This window comes from Danio aesculapii, chromosome 11 (genome assembly GCF_903798145.1).
Source record: "Danio aesculapii chromosome 11, fDanAes4.1, whole genome shotgun sequence".
NCBI lineage: Eukaryota > Metazoa > Chordata > Actinopteri > Cypriniformes > Danionidae > Danio > Danio aesculapii.
Window position 1 is genome coordinate 31,545,592 of NC_079445.1, and position 17,331 is coordinate 31,562,922.

General features: G+C 35.5%; 1 protein-coding gene across 1 annotated transcript in view; it reads left to right on the plus strand.

Moving 5' to 3' along the window:
• Positions 1–9,061: 9,061 nt before the first annotated feature.
• LOC130237434 (syntaxin-10) overlaps positions 9,062–17,331 on the plus strand; it is a 13,622-nt gene continuing 5,352 nt past the window's right edge. Inside the window, exons 1-7 of the mRNA XM_056468368.1 lie at positions 9,062–9,151; positions 11,175–11,344; positions 12,722–12,816; positions 12,927–12,989; positions 13,071–13,172; positions 14,869–14,975; positions 15,510–15,604. Coding sequence (XP_056324343.1) covers positions 9,117–9,151; positions 11,175–11,344; positions 12,722–12,816; positions 12,927–12,989; positions 13,071–13,172; positions 14,869–14,975; positions 15,510–15,604 — 667 coding nt within the window. The 5' untranslated portion in view covers positions 9,062–9,116. The remainder of the gene's footprint in view (positions 9,152–11,174; positions 11,345–12,721; positions 12,817–12,926; positions 12,990–13,070; positions 13,173–14,868; positions 14,976–15,509; positions 15,605–17,331) is intronic.

Here is a 17,331-nt window from a genome sequence, read left to right on the forward strand (position 1 = left end):
GCACACTCATACACTATGGACAATTTTAGCTTACCCAATTCACCTGTACCGCATGTCTTTGGACTGTGGGGGAAACCGGAGCACCCGGAGGAAACCCACTCAAACTCAGGGAGAACATGCAAACTCCTCACAGAATGACAACTGACCCAGCCGAGGCTCGAACCAGTGACTTTCTTGCTGTGAGGTGATTGTGCTACCCACTGCGCCACCATGCTGCCCCGTTAATGTGTTCTGTTTCTTTTGGATATGTATCACAATTTTTCAATTTATGTCAGTTTCTTTTTTTTCTTTTTTTTGTATTTCCATATCCAAATTTTAGCAATCAGGCTTAAACTTTTAAACCTTAAACTGTTAATTTCTATGCTAATATTTGTCATTTTCATTTTCACTCGTTAACAAAAAAAATGTAAGTCTTAAATTAGAAATAATATTAAAATATAATTTTTATTTATACAGGGACAATTTACAACATGACATGTTGTGCCAGAGTTAAAGCTAATTTACATCTGTAGTCTCTGGGCTGGAAGTTGTAACAAATTTAACAGTAAAAAATTATTCAGAAGAAGATGAAACCGCGAGAGGCGATGCAGTGGCGCTGTAGGTAGTGCTGTCGCCTCACAGCAAGAAGGTCGCTGGTTCAAGCTTTGGCTGGGTCAGTTGGCATTTCTGTGTGGAGTTTGCATGTTCTCCCCATGTTCGTGTGGGTTTCCTCCGGGTGCTCCGGTTTCCCCCACAAGTCCAAAGACATGTGGTACAGGTGAAGTGGGTATGCTAAAATTGACCGTAGTGTATGAGTGTGTGAGTGAGTGAGTTGGTATAGATGTTTCTCAGTGATGGGTAAAAACATATGCTGGATAAATTTATGGTTCATTACACTGTGGCGACCCCAGATTAATAAAGGGAGTGAGCCGAAATAAAAATTAATGAGTGAATGAATGTTTTACGCATTTTACGGATGCCCTTCTAGCTGCAACCCACCACTGGGAAACAAAACATTTTATTTTATGTGATAAATGTTATCACATTCATTAAATAACAAAAATAGGAAAACTGCTAAATTAAATAGCTACATAGTGCATAAACAAAACAAAAAAAACTAAACAAACCCTATTTTAAACGTACATTATGAAGGTCTTAATCATATCACCACATTCAGGAGTCTCTAACAAGAAATGTATATGCACAACCTTATTTCAATCAGCAAAACAATAAATTGCAACAAAATCATTCATCTTTGTGAAATTTGGCACAATAAGTGGATGCCGTAACCAAATATAAATGTAATAATTAATCTTCTTCTGAATAATTAGTAAAACCAAACGAAAAAAAATATTGCTGATATTTATAGTGAAATCTGGCAACACGGTCTTAATGGCACTGCTCTACAACAGCGTCGCCAAAGGCAGCGTATGTCATAATTGCACAGTATAAAACGTCTGCTAGTAACCTTCAGTGAAACACCATTTCTTAAACACGCTGTTTATGAAATATTGATCACCAGCTGCTATTCTAACGATTAATTAATGCTGCCCGAAATGTATCATTTGTTCATTCGTTTGAAGTGTAAATATTCTGGCTTTGTGCTTTGTGGTATATTTCAGTCGAAATCACCAAACAGGCTAGACTAGAAAACCATTTCTGCTGAAAGGATTATCAATCTGCCTCCAGTGTTTACAGTTCTTTAGAAATGCTGTTGGACACTTTTCATTTTTTTTCTTTTATGCTCGACGTCACGTTCTATGGCCATATATGGAACATCCGTCGAGTCTCCGGGGAGCGCGCAGAGTGGAAAAGCCGTGACGTGCCCGCCGCTGCACACCCCCGCAGCTTCAGCAGAGGCTGCGATGATGTCACCGAGCACCATATTTGGACTTGTCACCGGTCCAACAGCCCCGCCCAACAAGGAAGCAAAGCGATTGAGGTCAGAAGGCAGCTGTCAATCACGACAAATGCGCCTGCTATTTATAGAAAGTGTTACCTGGAGACGTCGAAACTCAAAGATTATGTCAGTGTGGAAAACAGAGCTTTATATTATAGTGAGTATTGCGTATAAGGTTAGGTTTCTGAAACCAAAACACAGTGTTATTATGTAACGTTAAGCTCATTTTGCCTGTTGTGTACGTGAGGTATTTTATTATTTATGTCTCATTTTTTTCCCTGTGTACTTGGAGCTTCCCATGACAAATGCCTTGTGTGTGCAAGAAATACCTCATTCCGATTGTTTTGACTTATCACACTCATAGGCTTGTTTGTGAGTGTGCATTGATATGGAGAATAATATATCGAGAAACTGAAGATGAAGGAAATGTTTTGTTATTAAAACACAGGGGCATTGAATTACAAACCTGTTTAGTAAACAGGGTGACTAATCATGAGGTCCTTCGAGCTACCGCTTGTAAAAATAGCTCATTTATTACTGTTCTCTGACAAACTGCATTCCATGTGATCAGGCTTCCAATTAGGTCCACCCTTTCTTTCCATGACCATTTTTTTGCAGCTGTTAACACACACACACACACCCACACACAAAAAAACAGATCAACAAGGGATATCTCGGGGGGCTACTAATAATAAAATGGCTAGTGATAATTTATTCGTAAAATAAATAAACAGGGGAAATAGATTACATGTGGGCCTGCCTCCAAACATTTCCGTAGACAGAATTCTAGTTTTAAGCCATTATTTTTAACAACAATAGTAAAAAAAAAATGTCCTGGGTAAATTAAAAACATAATGTAACCATGTCCGATAGAAAACATGTGTATAAGTCTTAGGGTTGTCGTGATGCCATTAATTCATCTTACAATACTATAACAGTTGAAGTATCATGATACCAAGTAGTATTGTGATGCTGTAATTCATAGCTCAAATTATAAAGAAAATTGTCATAAATACTATATTTTATGTTATTATAGGCCTACTTAAATTTAATTCATAATTCTTAATAATTTAAGTATTATTTGCATGTCACCACCTAAAATTTATTCATTCTTTTTGTTTATTTTGTAGATAACTGACCAACAAAAATACATTAAAATAAAGATACAAATTATATCAAATAAAATTTGTTACAAAAAGAGCATTTTCCAACAAAATTAGGCTTTATGAGGTGGTCAAAAAATGTCAATGTTTTCTGTTTCTATTTTGGGTTTTTCATCTATTGGTTTTTTTCAGTCTTATCAGGTAACAATCCAAAGTAATTGAAATCTTCAATTTGTGTGTTGTTGTTTTTGAGAGATTGCCACTGTTGTAGTAGCTACTACATTATTTTGACAGGAACACAAATGAACCAATTCAGATGTGTGTTCGAACTGAAGTGTTATGGGGGTCACACACCAGAAGTGCCGCTCGGCAATGCGCTGCGTCGTGCCACACAGCACCCTGCATTTCAGTATTCTAAACATAGGTTTCTATCAGGGTATACACACCGGTGCCGCAAGTCGGTGGCTGTCCGCGGAACCCAGCCATGACTCAGGACACTGTTCATATTTCTGCCGTGCCACAGAGCACCATCTGAATAGTTTCCTTTTAAATAGCATGCGAATGTGCGCGTCTGGTGTGCAATACTTTTATTTATGTGCGCGCCATGTTACGGCACTGATCGGTGCATCCGGTGTGTGACGCCCTTTAGAAAACATGCAATAGTCTACCATAAAAGGCACAATTACTACACAGTTTTGCAACCTTACGGGGCTCCACGGACTATTCAAATAAAATGGTTTATTGTTACACAAACGTAAGAGCATTTTGGTCACTTTTCCACATACATTATCTATTGTAGATAGACCATTAATGACGATACTACCGTTTACAAACTACAGTGGCACCGCCAGTATTTTGCAGCTATAGTATCGCTATACTACCATAGTACCGGTAAACGTGCAATCCTAATAAGTCTACATGTTAAAAATTCCTTCGAGATGCCTTCAAGGATTCTTGTTCATTAATTAAATACACGTAAGTAATTTTAAAAAAGCATGTCTATTTAATTAAAATCCTGAAAATGATTAAAATTTAATAAGTGTTTAACAAAATACCATTTTTAGGAACCATATGAAATACACCTTGCATTCCTGTTGAAATTGACACATGGAAAAATAAGTGTGTATAATTATTTCTTCTAAAGTTGCCATTATTATTCCTTTTACAAGTATATTATATACAAGGGGTGCCCAAACTTTTTCGTATAATGGGCCAAAAGCCAAATATCATTGAGAGCCGTGGGCCAAAGGTAAATATATCAAGCTATTGTTTATTACATTAAAGTTGCCTAATTTATTTCATAAGGCTTAAAATTAAATAGAAAAACCTTACTTTAAATCATTTTAAATGCAGTATAACAATTAAAATTATAACTTACTGCAAGAAAAACAAAACAATCACATTTATAGCACAGGGGAGTTCAATGCTGAATACACTAGTCAAGCAGAATCTGCCTTTGCCTTGATTTGTCCTCTATGCGCGGGGTGACGGTGTGTATATTTAAACTAAATCTGATTAATTTACACTATTTAATTAAAACATTTAGTTTCAGTTAGCTTTTAACAATCAAACAAACAAGCTTACATTAGAAATGAAAATCTCTAAACCAGTGGTCTCAAACTCCTAGAGGGCCACAGCTTTGCAAATTTTAGCTACAACCACCTTCAACTCACACCTGCTTAATAGTGTCTAGTAGTCATGAATGTCTTGATTAGTTGAATCAACTGTGTTTGATTAGGGTTGGAGCAAAACTGTGCAGAGCTGCGGCCCTCCAGGAATTGAGTTTAAGACCCATGTTCTAAACCATGGCCATCATTCGTCCTCTCTTCTCAGATGGAATGGCGGGCCAAATCAAAAATTATACTGTGAGCCCTAGTTTGGGCATCCTTGTTCAATGCAATAATAATATATTAATTTAAAAATGTGCATTTATTTTGACAGGTTGTGTGAAAAAGTTTCTTGGTGATATTATTTAATTCTTCAGTTATTCATCATTCAATCGCAAAACTTGCATAATTCACATTTAAATACTAGTCTTATTGCATTGAGATATCATTTATTTCTTACCAAAATTGCTACTACACATCACACAGCTAATTCCTTTATGACACATTACTACGCACATTATTTAAAACCATAGTTAACATAAATGAGGAAAACAAACCCAAATGGTTTTGTGGCAATGATATTTGCTAAACCTCAAATCAGCCTGGTGACATTTTTAATGCGAAACATGTTTTTTATAGCTTATTTATGCGTCAAATTGCTCCTTTTCAGTTGTCTTTCCAGTCAGTTTTCATAGCAGGAATAAAAATGCGTCCCTGACCACAAAACCAACCCTTCCTTCATCCGGAGGTGAAGTGTGTGTGAAGATGAAACAGAGAGTGTGGCGACAGAGGAAGACAGGAGACGGGAAGGAAAGGGTGACTGTATGGAGGTGGAGGAGGAAGTCAAGGAGAACAGCGTTACTGGAAGGAAAGACTGCGGCATTTAACCCTATCCACCTTCATTCAACACTCCTTGGCCATTATGCTTTGTGTGATTTATAGGAGTATCATTCGTTTCACCGTAAGCAATCAGTGAAGTGTTTTGAAAATGTTCTTATTATATAGTAGATGTTAGTTATGCATAGGTGTTTTAAATTGTCTTATGTCCAGTGTTGTGTTTGTATTTATGATGAATTTATGCACCGTTGTCCTGCGAGACACAACATTTCGTTCCTCTGTATGTCCACACATGTAGCAGAATGATAATAAACATGACTTGACTTGACTTGAAAATCTGTGTGCAAACATGTCCTCACTTGTGTACCGTTCAAATTTGCTACTCTTTAGATATGTTGGTGACTGTTTTTGCCCCATAGGCTTTCATTATACTGTAATAAAAAATGTTAATTGCAAAGCCATGACAGCATATAATCATGCATTCTTGATTGTTTGTGGGGTTTTTTGTTGGGAAGAGGTAAAATGTGTGTTTTTTTTACTGTTGATCATCAGTTGGCAGCATTAACCCTTGATATAGGCCTGTGCAAAAAAGTGTCTAGCTTTTATATGAAGTAAAACAGCAGATTATAGTGTGTGTGCATAAATACACTCAGGGATGGGCAGTATTTATGATACATGTATTTCAAATACGTATTCAAAATACAAAATAGTATTTTGTCATTTGTATTTGATAGGGTTGATGAAAATGGCTTAATATCTTGAATCAAAATACTTTACTCTCTTGTTTTTTTGTATTTTTAAAATACCATAAAATACTTTGCAAGAAGTATATGATGACATCATAAAGACGAGACCTCTGATTGGTGCTTTCCCAGGTATTTGCCTAAGCTTGAGATCAGAACATTAAATTGATTTATTTTTGAGAAGGTGGTCAAGTATTGAAGTATGTATGGATGGAAAGATGCTTAAAGAAAGTACCAGAGAAATGGTGAGGGTATATTCAGGAGCAAGTCAACAACCACTGAAAATAGCTAGCAATGCTAAGACCAGAAATATATAATGAATATAGTGTACAATTCAGCATCTTTGCTTAAGAAATGAAATGGCCTGAAATCTCAGTCTTGAATAACAGGATGAGCAGCTGCAGATCATCATCGGTCTCAGTCTCCCGCAGGTAGAAATGCAGATACAGTGTACTGTTTTTTTAAGAGTCTAAACCGATGGTCTATAACTCTCTAATGAGACAAACAACATCAAAACAAGTCCTACAGTGGCGATACCTGCTTCATTGGCTGTTTCAAATGCCAGTAGTTGATATGCAGGTGCACTGTAAAGTTAATTAATGAAGATAAAAGTTGTGCATAAAGATGCCAAAATGTCACAATATATGAGAAACAAATTTTTAATAATATTCCAGTCTATACAAACTGGTCAAAAACTCCAGACTCCGTTACACAGCAGCAGCAGCAGAGTTTTTAGTAGTTTTCAGAAGTCACGGTTTTACATTGAGAATAGAAGAGTTTAATTGTAAAAAAAAAAAAAAAAAAACAGATTTATGAAAAATTCTGTGAACAAAATTTTTTTTAATGAACTCTTCAAATATATATAGGTAACCGAAGGGGCAGAGAATAGTTGTTGTAAAAACATAGCCTCTTTCACACATTACAGCCTAATAATGCCACATAAATTGCCAAGCGCAACATTTTTTTTCATGACATTAAAAAATGAAGCGCAAAGCTAAACATTCCTCTCACTTAGATTTCAAATTCTTTCCAAACCTTATTACTTAAAATGGTTGTTTCACTTCTTTTAAATGGAAGTTCCCCAAACAGGAAATGCAACCCATAATTTGAAACACAGTCACTTGTAGATAACAAGTGAATAACTAAATGAAATCATACCTTTTACATAAAAATACAAATTGTGGTCACCCACCAGTCATTAGATTTGCAGGTGTAATGCTCTGAACGTCAAGCATGTAGGCCAGTTACCTAACCGAATAAATTATGAATCAGGTCAGGACCGCAACAAATGTGTGCTAACAGCCCTGTTATGAAGTGAGTGACAAACAAAGCTAAAAATATGCCATTTCTGCTTGTTAAGTAATCATGGATGAGGTAATGGAGCCAAAGAGGAAGCGCTTTGTCTTCTCGATGAAGTATTCAAAAACTGCATTATGCATGGAATAAGACACTTGAAACAATTGTAAATATTTTAAAGGGTGAGTTCACCCCTCCCCCAGGCCCCCCAAAAACAGAAAATCTGGCTATCAGTTACTCCCCTTATGTAGTTAACTCAACGTCTATTCGTCTAAGTCATTTTTGATTACTTTGTATGATTACAGTTGAACCACTGAAGTCATGTGAAATGTTTTGACAGTGTTTATGGTTTCTTTTCTTTACATTAAACATTAATCCAAGTGTTTGATTACAAATAGGATGAATTTAGCATACATGCAATATAAACAGGTCATTGCAACTTAGTTTCGTATTTCGCTTTATTTTATTATAATTTTTGACATAAAAATAACAATGATCTGCTGGTTAAGTAATTTACTTGCAAAGAGTGCAACTAAATATTACACAAATAGTTTGACAGTTGTAAGTTCTTATTGATGTGTGGTCTTTGCAAAAAATAAATAAATTCATTCATTTTCCTTCGGCTTAATCCTTTTATTCATCAGAGATTGCCACAGCAGAATGAACAGCCAACTTATCCAGCATGTTTTACACAGCGGATGCCCTTCCAACTGCAACCCAGTACTGGGAAACATTCATACACACTCATTCACACACATACACTATGATCAATTTTGTTTATTCATTTCACCTACTGCATGTCTTTGGACTCTGGGGGAAACTGGAGCACCCGAAACCCACACGAACATGGGGAGAACATGCAAACTCCACACAGAAATGCCAACTAACCCAGCTGGGACTCGAAAACAAGTGATTTTGCTCTCATTTTAAGATTATAGGGCTGAACAGCATAAAATGCCATCAGTCTACAGACATTTCCCAGTATTTCTCTGTTGCAATCCGGAGATCACAATACTACTATGGTATAAATACAGCACTACAACATACAAATGAGAGAGATCGGTCTCTGTCGCCATCTTGTGGATGAACATCGTCAACCGTCTTTGCTCGATGTACCTCTTAGAAATTATAAATATTTTAAAATGCACTGTCCTTATAAATAAATTGCATAGTTGCAAACTAAAAACTACATTCTCGACTAAAAAAACTCAAAAGTACAACATGTTGTCCAACAGCAGCAATATTTGTCAAACTGTAGAGTTTCCTCTGTTTGTTCCTGTATGTGGGCGGAGTAATACTCAAGGGTGAAGGGATAAAAGGCTGTACGAGTGCTGTTATTTGCAGAATATCGCAATGCTATTATATATGTTTAAATGTTTTAAATACAGATAAATTTATTTAATCAAATGTTTTAAATTTGTATAGACTACTTAGTAATAAGAGCATTTTAGTAATTTCTGTCTTTCTTTCTTTCTTTTCTGTCTGGTAATTCCCCCAACAATCACCGATGAACCTCATTCATGACCAGAGTACTTTTATTTGACATTTAAAGCTTGAAGACTTTTATTTTGAAAGCTCGATCTTTCGTGCATGTTTTACAAAACCCGTCTTGCCGTTGACTTCACGCAGCTCCTGAGCAAAAGGGGCTAATATGTCGATGGAGGATCCTTTTTTCGTGGTTAAAGGGTAAGAAAAGTCACATTCCTTTTCCTTGTACATGTTTTCCGTCTTCCGTTTTTGTCTGGATGACATGACGTGAATACTGACAGGTTAATTTGATGGTCAATGAGGCATCTTCAACACTACCTGTAGCCACAGTTAATGTCACTTTATTGTTTTCATGTGACTTTACTAATCAACAACCCCCGTGCTCTAATAAACAGGATTATAAACATGTAAATAAGTGATTTAGAGATCTGGAAGGTTAAACGAAGACTGGAAAGCACACTGGTGGCTTGTGTTGACCAGTGTAAAAACACTGATTTATGCTACATGTCATTCATTTAACGTACAAACACTAAACAAAAGTCTGTCATCACTCGTTGAATTAAAAAATAATGGATGATACTTTAAGACACGTCAGGTGATTAGGGTAAAGTAATATAATCAATGGTTATCGCCATACTTCTAAGTTGATTAACACCGTTAGCATTGCAAGCTTTTTTGTATAGGTTTTCTGAAATGTGTATAAATTATATATACAAAATGAGGAAATACTTAAAGAAACGTGCTTCACTAACGAAAATAATCTGAACCGTGTTTGAAGTCATGTTCAATCTTGTTTTTGCTATTGTTGATACATTAGTCAATTACTTTTTTTTAGGAATCTCTCATTTTCAAGCCATAATTCAGAAAATAATGTAAAGTCCTAAAACGAGGTAAAAAAAAAAATTATACAATAAAAAAAATCAGCTGAAGTATGTACAGATTTTTTTAGAGAACAACTTTTAAATATATGTATTATTTTTACTTCTACAGACACTTATTAATAGTCTGACAAAAGCAACACTTAAAATGTGTTTTGAATGTTTACTGAATGTTTGGTAAAGGAAAAATCATGGTTTGGGGGTGTGCGAGAGGTCTGTAGAATGGATAGCAGCATTATCAACCTGAGGTATCATCACATTTTGCTGCCCATTACATTACAAACCACAAGAGAGGGCAAATTCTTCAGCAAGTAAGCGCTCCTTCTCATACGTCAGCCTCCACATCAAAGTTCCTAAAAGCAAAGATGGTCAAAGTGCTCCACAATTGGCCAGCCCAGTTAACAGGTATAAACATTATTGAGTATGTCTGGGGTAAGATATAGGAGGCATTGAAGATGAATTCCAAACTCTGGGAGTCCTGCAAGAACGCCATTCCAGATGACTTTATTAATAAGGGTATGGATGCAGTTGTCCAAGCTCATGGCAGTCATACACAGTATTAATTATTTTTCCACTGCTTCATGATTTTATATTCTATACTGTACATTATTTCTGTTAAGTGACAAGACTTTTGTCCAACTAAAGTCAGAACTTACTGTCCTAATTAAATGAAGTTTAATCTTGAGGCCTTTGTCTTCCATATAAGCCACTTCTGAGACCAAATGATCAACTAGAAGTCAAGTTATTATTTGTTGTTCATAAAACTTGGATAGGCGACAACTTTTGTCATGTAGTGTACAGTATATTGGGATTTTAATGCAATTTCACCAGATGGCTTGAATGCCTTTATTTGGAAAGAATTGATCATTTTAGATTGATTGGGATGATTCTGTAGGGGAGTGCATCTGCATATAATCTAGTAAACAAGCTAAAAACACAGATCAATAGAATAAAGAAAAAGATTCAATTGACATAAACTGTGTTTTATCATTTTTAGAGTCTAACAGTATTCGGGTACAGTAATTAAATTAGAAAAAATACAAATAATTAAAATTAATCCTTATTAAAGTTGCAAATGGTACAATTACTTATACTTGAATGCTTTTAAAATCATTATACAGTCACAGGACTCAAAAACACATGCACATAATACATTGTTTATCCAGGGATGTGACTCTTGCAAATGACCACATTGCGATTTCAGTGCTGAAACGATATATTGTGGAACCCTAAACTCAACCCAACATAATAGAAACTACCACCAACTTGGTACACATGTGCAAGTTGTTTGCTATAGATAAACAAGTAGAAAGGCTTTGACAGTTTGCTTGTCTTTCTGGCAGGGAGGTGCAGAAGGCCCTGTCCAAAGCACAGGGTTTGTATGAGCGCTGGGAGGAGCTGCTGCAGGAGGAGACCCCCGTCAGCAGAGATGAGCTCGACTGGAGCACCAATGAGCTCCGAAACTGCTTGAGGGCTATCGACTGGGACCTGGAAGACCTACATGAAACTATCAGTATCCTGTTGCAAACTGAAGACCTGTAATGCTTTTAAACATCAGAATATTACGCAGGATGGCTCTGTATTGGGGAAGAAGATATTGGGCTGACAAAAGAAAGGAAAAAGGATTTTTATGGATCTTATTAAAAAAAAAAAAAAAAAAGAGCACTTTTTTGTTATCTATGAAAGAAGCCACATTGTGAAGTGTTATTACAATTTTAAATAGTATTTTATACAATTAAAAGTGTTTTAATATGTTATTTTAATTCAATTCTAGAAATCTCATTCTGTGTTCAGGGTATTTATTATTAATAGTGTTAGTATTTTTGTGAAAACTATCATACATTTTTTCTAGGATTATTTGATGAGCAGAGAGTTTCAAAGAGTTCAAAACCTTGGCTATTATAAATGTCTTGACTGTCACTTCATGTGTCTTTTCACCGTATAGAACAGTTAATTGCTTAAATCTTATTGACCTCTTGCTATTTAAATTAAAACCATTATTTTGTATACATTTGGTTATTTTCAAATGCACAAAAAATGTCAGATTTGTCAAATAATCTTTGTGAAAAGTCAAAATAGTGAAATATTGAAATGATGTTACACCATTTATTATAACATACTGTATATTTATGTAAAAATGCATTCTGATCTGTACTTATTAAAATGTTTAAAAGAATAAGCAAGCAAGCAAGCAAGCAAGCAAGCAAGCAAGCAAGCTAGATAGATAGATAGATAGATAGATAGATAGATAGATAGATAGATAGATAGATAGATAGATAGATAGGCAGAGAGATAGGCAGATAGATACACGGGTAGATAGATACACGGGTAGACAGACAGACAGACAGACAGACAGACAGACAGACAGATAGATAGATAGATAGATAGATAGATAGATAGATAGATAGATAGGCAGACAGGCATATAGATAGATAAGCAGATAGATAAGCAGATAGATAAGCAGATAGATAGATAGATAGATAGATAGATAAATAGATACACAGGTAGATACGTAGACGAATAGATAGATAGATAGATACACAGGTAGATACGTAGACGGATAGATAGATAGATAGATAGATAGATAGATAGATAGATAGATAGATAGATAGGTAGATACACAGATAGATAGATAGATAGATAGATAGATAGATAGATAGATAGATAGATAGATAGATAGATAGATAGATGGAGGGAGAGAATTTTCTATTAGAAGTTGTTATTATTAAAATACTTGTTCTAAATAATATATTTGGTACATACTGGAAGCTGTTGTTACACTGAATAAAAAATAGGGAGAATTTTATTGGAAATGTAATTTATATTTTTAATAATAACAGTTTTTTTTTTACCCATATGCAGAAGTTTTTATAGTCCTTGACTGTATCAGGTATTGTGGAGGCGAACCCTGGAAAGTTCCGATTAGGAGAACATGAACTCCAGGAGAGACGAGACTTTGTGGAACGAACACGGAAATCCGTTCAGGTGCCAATCATTCTCCTCCACACACACACACACACACACACACACACACACACACACACACACACGCACACACATATATATTATTTATTTCTATATGAATGTGTGTGTAGCTGATGAAGGAGCAGCTCTCCAGTCCCTCTGCTGTGGCACAAGCAGAAAAGAAAAACAAACAGGTGAGTTCCTTCTGTTCTCTGTTCAACCGAATGGATTGATATGGTCATATTTGCTGGTGTTAACAGCCCTGTCTCTGACAGGCTCTGCTCGGAGCCACAGCAAAGGACCGATACGCTGGTCTGGAGCCTCATCTGGTGTCTGCAAACTCCAGATATATTCAGGAGCAACAGGAGCAGCAGCAGGTATGACATAGCAGCTCACCTTGCACTTATTATCAAACAGTATTGACAATATTCACAAAATGAGTTGAACAAACTCTGGGTTGCAGAGTAAGTCTGGGGTTGACTAAACCAAGCATATCCAAACTGATTAAGATCAAAGGTTTATTTGTTTCACAAAAATTGATATAAACTTTAACTCTTGGTTTAATCCGGAGTTTGTGATTATGCAAGTGCAGCAAACAGCTGATTAAAGGAGACATGAGAGCATTAGTTTGATTAATTTCTCACAAGAGAGTCAGAAATTTACCCCTCTGTTGAAGATTAAGAGATAGCATTATCAGAAATATAGTTTGATGAGGCAACTTAAATCTAATAGTACTATACCAATGCAAATGTAGATTTAAAAACAGCTAAAAGACAGCCATTTTAAAAACCTAATTCATTATGATTTGGAAAGATGGGAAATTGGGAAGATGAGTTGGAAAAATATTAATACACTGACTGGAAGGAAAATTGACCATAGACTAAGTGAATTAAGCCGAGGCTCGAACCAGTGACCTTCTTGCTGTGAGGCGACAGCACTACCTACTGCGCCACCACGTTGCCAATTTTTAAAATAGATGATACATCTGAATCTGATGTTTTAAACATTATAGACTCATTTAGAACTTCGAAAGCAAAAGATGCTTATGGATTAGATTCTGTGTTTTTAAAAGCATACAAAGATATACTAGCTGGCTCTATCACCCATCAAATAAATCTTTCAAGTACACAAGGTAAATACCCAGATGCTTGGAAATTAGCCATAGTGACACAGATTTTTTTTTAAAGCTGGTGAGCAAACAAATGTAAGAAACTATAGGCCGATTAGTGTATTGCCTACAGTTGCCAAAGTAGCAGAGAAATGGGTAGCACAGCAATTGATTGCTTACTTGAATGCGAGACATACCACTTTACTTCCAATGCAATGAACTAATCACTCTGAACCGAATCTGCTAATTGTTATCTTATAGAGAATATGAAATGCAAACTTGACAGATGTGGAGTAATAGAACAATAATAATGGCAGAGCAACACGGTCTATTACTAGAGGAGACTGGGCTGTGCAGTTTAGACGTACAACTTTTGCAGATGAAAAATAGCCCTGTGGCTAACTCTGGCTTTATTTACAGTTTTGCTGTTGTTAAATGAGCATTGTCCCTGTTAAATAAATTAATTTCAAATTTAAGCAAATGTAAATATTTAAATGTAAATTTAATTTTATAGACATTATTAATATTAATTGACAATTTAAAACTGTTTAAATGTATATTACAAAGTTAAAGTATAAATAATTGCAATTATTATTTGAAATTTGACTCAAAAATTCTTTTAGGCTATGAATGGATGAATAGGCATTTTATTCACAGCTGATTGGCCCAGTTTGGGTTTGCTATCTGTAACCCAGAAGAAAACCTCAAGTTACCATAGGGAAGAAACCGATCAACCCACTTTTTTAAGGCCAGAAAACTAGTTTGGGTTTGCTCAAACTAATTGCAAACTTACCTGGGTAGAATCCCAAACTGGCATTATGCAACATGCTTCAGAAAGCATCTCATGAGTTTTACAGACAGAAAACAAGAAAATTTGATCTTTTGGTTTGCAGGTTTATTATTACAATTTTGAATGTTTCATATTATTTTCATATGTTATAATAAGCAAGTTTCTCTGTATGCAGCTGATCATGCAGGACCAGGATGAGCATTTAGAGCTGGTCACAGGCAGTATCCGCGTCCTGAAGGACATGTCCAGCAGGATAGGAGACGAGCTGGATGAACAGGCAGTGTAAGCTAACAAACAGCGCATTTAAATTTTTGAGTGGTTCATTACATCTTTTTTATTTATGAGTGTACAGGAATAAATGAAAATAATGTGGATGGCAACTATGATTCTGATCATATTCAACACAGCTTGTTTTTGGGGCACTTTTTCACAAAATGACAATAGGTAGAGCAGTGGTGCTCAACCCTGTTCCTGGAGATCTACCTTCCTGCAAAGTTCATCTCCAACCCTGATCAAACACACCTGAACCAATTAATCAGGACCTGAACAGCACGTGATAATTACAGGCAGGTGTGTTTGATATGGGTTGCAACTGAAATCTGCAGGAAGGTCGATCTCCAGGAACAGGGTTGGTCACCCCTGGGGTAGAGAGAAGGTGATCCTTTGTTTTGAATGCATTCTGTCATACGGTTGCACTTTCGATTATTGAATTGAATGTGTTTTGACTATTTCTGTAAGTGTCTAATTGTGGACAGTCTCAAAATGTTACATCTGTATTTAATCAAATTGACAAAAGTGCATCTTTTTTTGTCCTAGTATGCTGGGTGAGTTTAATGAAGAGATGGACCAGACCGGTTCTAGAATGGACTCTGTATTGAAGAAAATGGAGAAGGTTTCACACATGACCAGCAGTGAGTGCTTTGATTTGATCTATTTATTTCTTTTGAACAGAAAAATCATACACACAACTTTAAACAAAATACATTTCAACATGGTCGAAATGGAGCAGGATGAAGCTCAAGCTTGTTATTTCTCCACCCTATTACCACACACATCATTTGTCTATTATTCAACTTATTTCTTCTTTTACTTATCTCTTTTTTACATGAGACATATGAGCTTTACATGAGACATGTTTTATCCTTTTAGCATCTTTGACATATTATATGTTTAATTCCATTCGTACATTTACATTTTATAACATAGACCAAAAATACATAGTACTACAAACAGCCATTAATTGAGTTCATCATACCTTTCTCATTTTGTTTACCTCTATATCATTAAATTCCTTTAATAATATATATTTATACAACTTTTTAAATTGATTAATATCCTGACATTTTTTGAGAATCCGTTCCATAATTTCACACCACACACAGACATACACTTTTTGTTAAGTTGTCCTTGTTTTCAACCTCCTAAGATTTTGTTCCTCTCTGATTATATCCCCCCTCACACATTACTGTGAGTTATTTTGTACTCACGTTTTTCTCACCTCAGGGAACTTTTATTATATGTAGTATCTGTCTATAAAGTTTATTTTTATGTTATATGTAATGGAATAGGGCAGCACAGTAGCGCAGTGGGTAGCACAATCGCCTCACAGCAAGAAGGTTGCTGGTTCGAGCCCTGGCTGGGTCAGTTGTCATTTCTGTGTGGAGTTTGCATGTTCTCCCTGTGTTCGCATGGGTTTCTTCCGGGTGCTCCGGTTTCCCCCACAGTCTAAAATAACATGTGGTATAGGTGAATAAGCTAAATTGTTCGAGGGTGTGTGAATGAGTGTGTATGGATGTTTTCCAGTGATGGGTTGCAGCTGGAAGGGCATCCACTGCGTAAAACATAGGCTGGATAAGTTGGCGGTTCACTCTGCTGTGGTGACCTCAGATTAATAAAGGGACTAAGCAGAAAAGAAAATGAATGAATGAATGAATGAATGAATAAATGAATGAATTTAATTGAATAGTTCATCCAAAAAGAAAACAGTTACTCACTATTTACTCACCCTCAAGTGATTCTAAATCTTTAATTCCTAATTTTCCTGTTGAACAAAATTATATTTTGAAGAATGTTGCTACCTGGTAACCATTAACATCCAGATCTTTTTATTTTGTGTGTTTAATGAGACAGAAACCCATGTTCATAACATGGAAGGAGAGTGCATTATAATAGAAACTAAATTTAGGTAAATTTAACTATCCTTTTAATGGGATATTATTTGATATTTTATACTGATATATTTGTATATGATATAAAATATTGTGTACCACAAGTTTCATATTTTTATATATATTATAATGTGTTCTGTTTAATGATTGTCTTTCATTGTAACAAGTTTATTTACAAAATACATAATTTATGCATATTTATAACTCATTTGATGACCTATTCACATTAGCTATGTTTCCATCCACCTATTTTTATGCGCATTTTGCTTATGTGCATAAAAAATCGGTTAATGGAAACGCCATGATGCGCATAAATTTATGCGCATAACTGAGTAGGATAAACTTTTTATTCGATAAGAAAAGATGCGCATAAACTACGATGGAAACACTTTTACCGCACAAATTTCAGTAAGCGCATTAAAAAAAAAGTCATGTGATTTTGTTATAAGAGATCATGTGATGATGAAAAT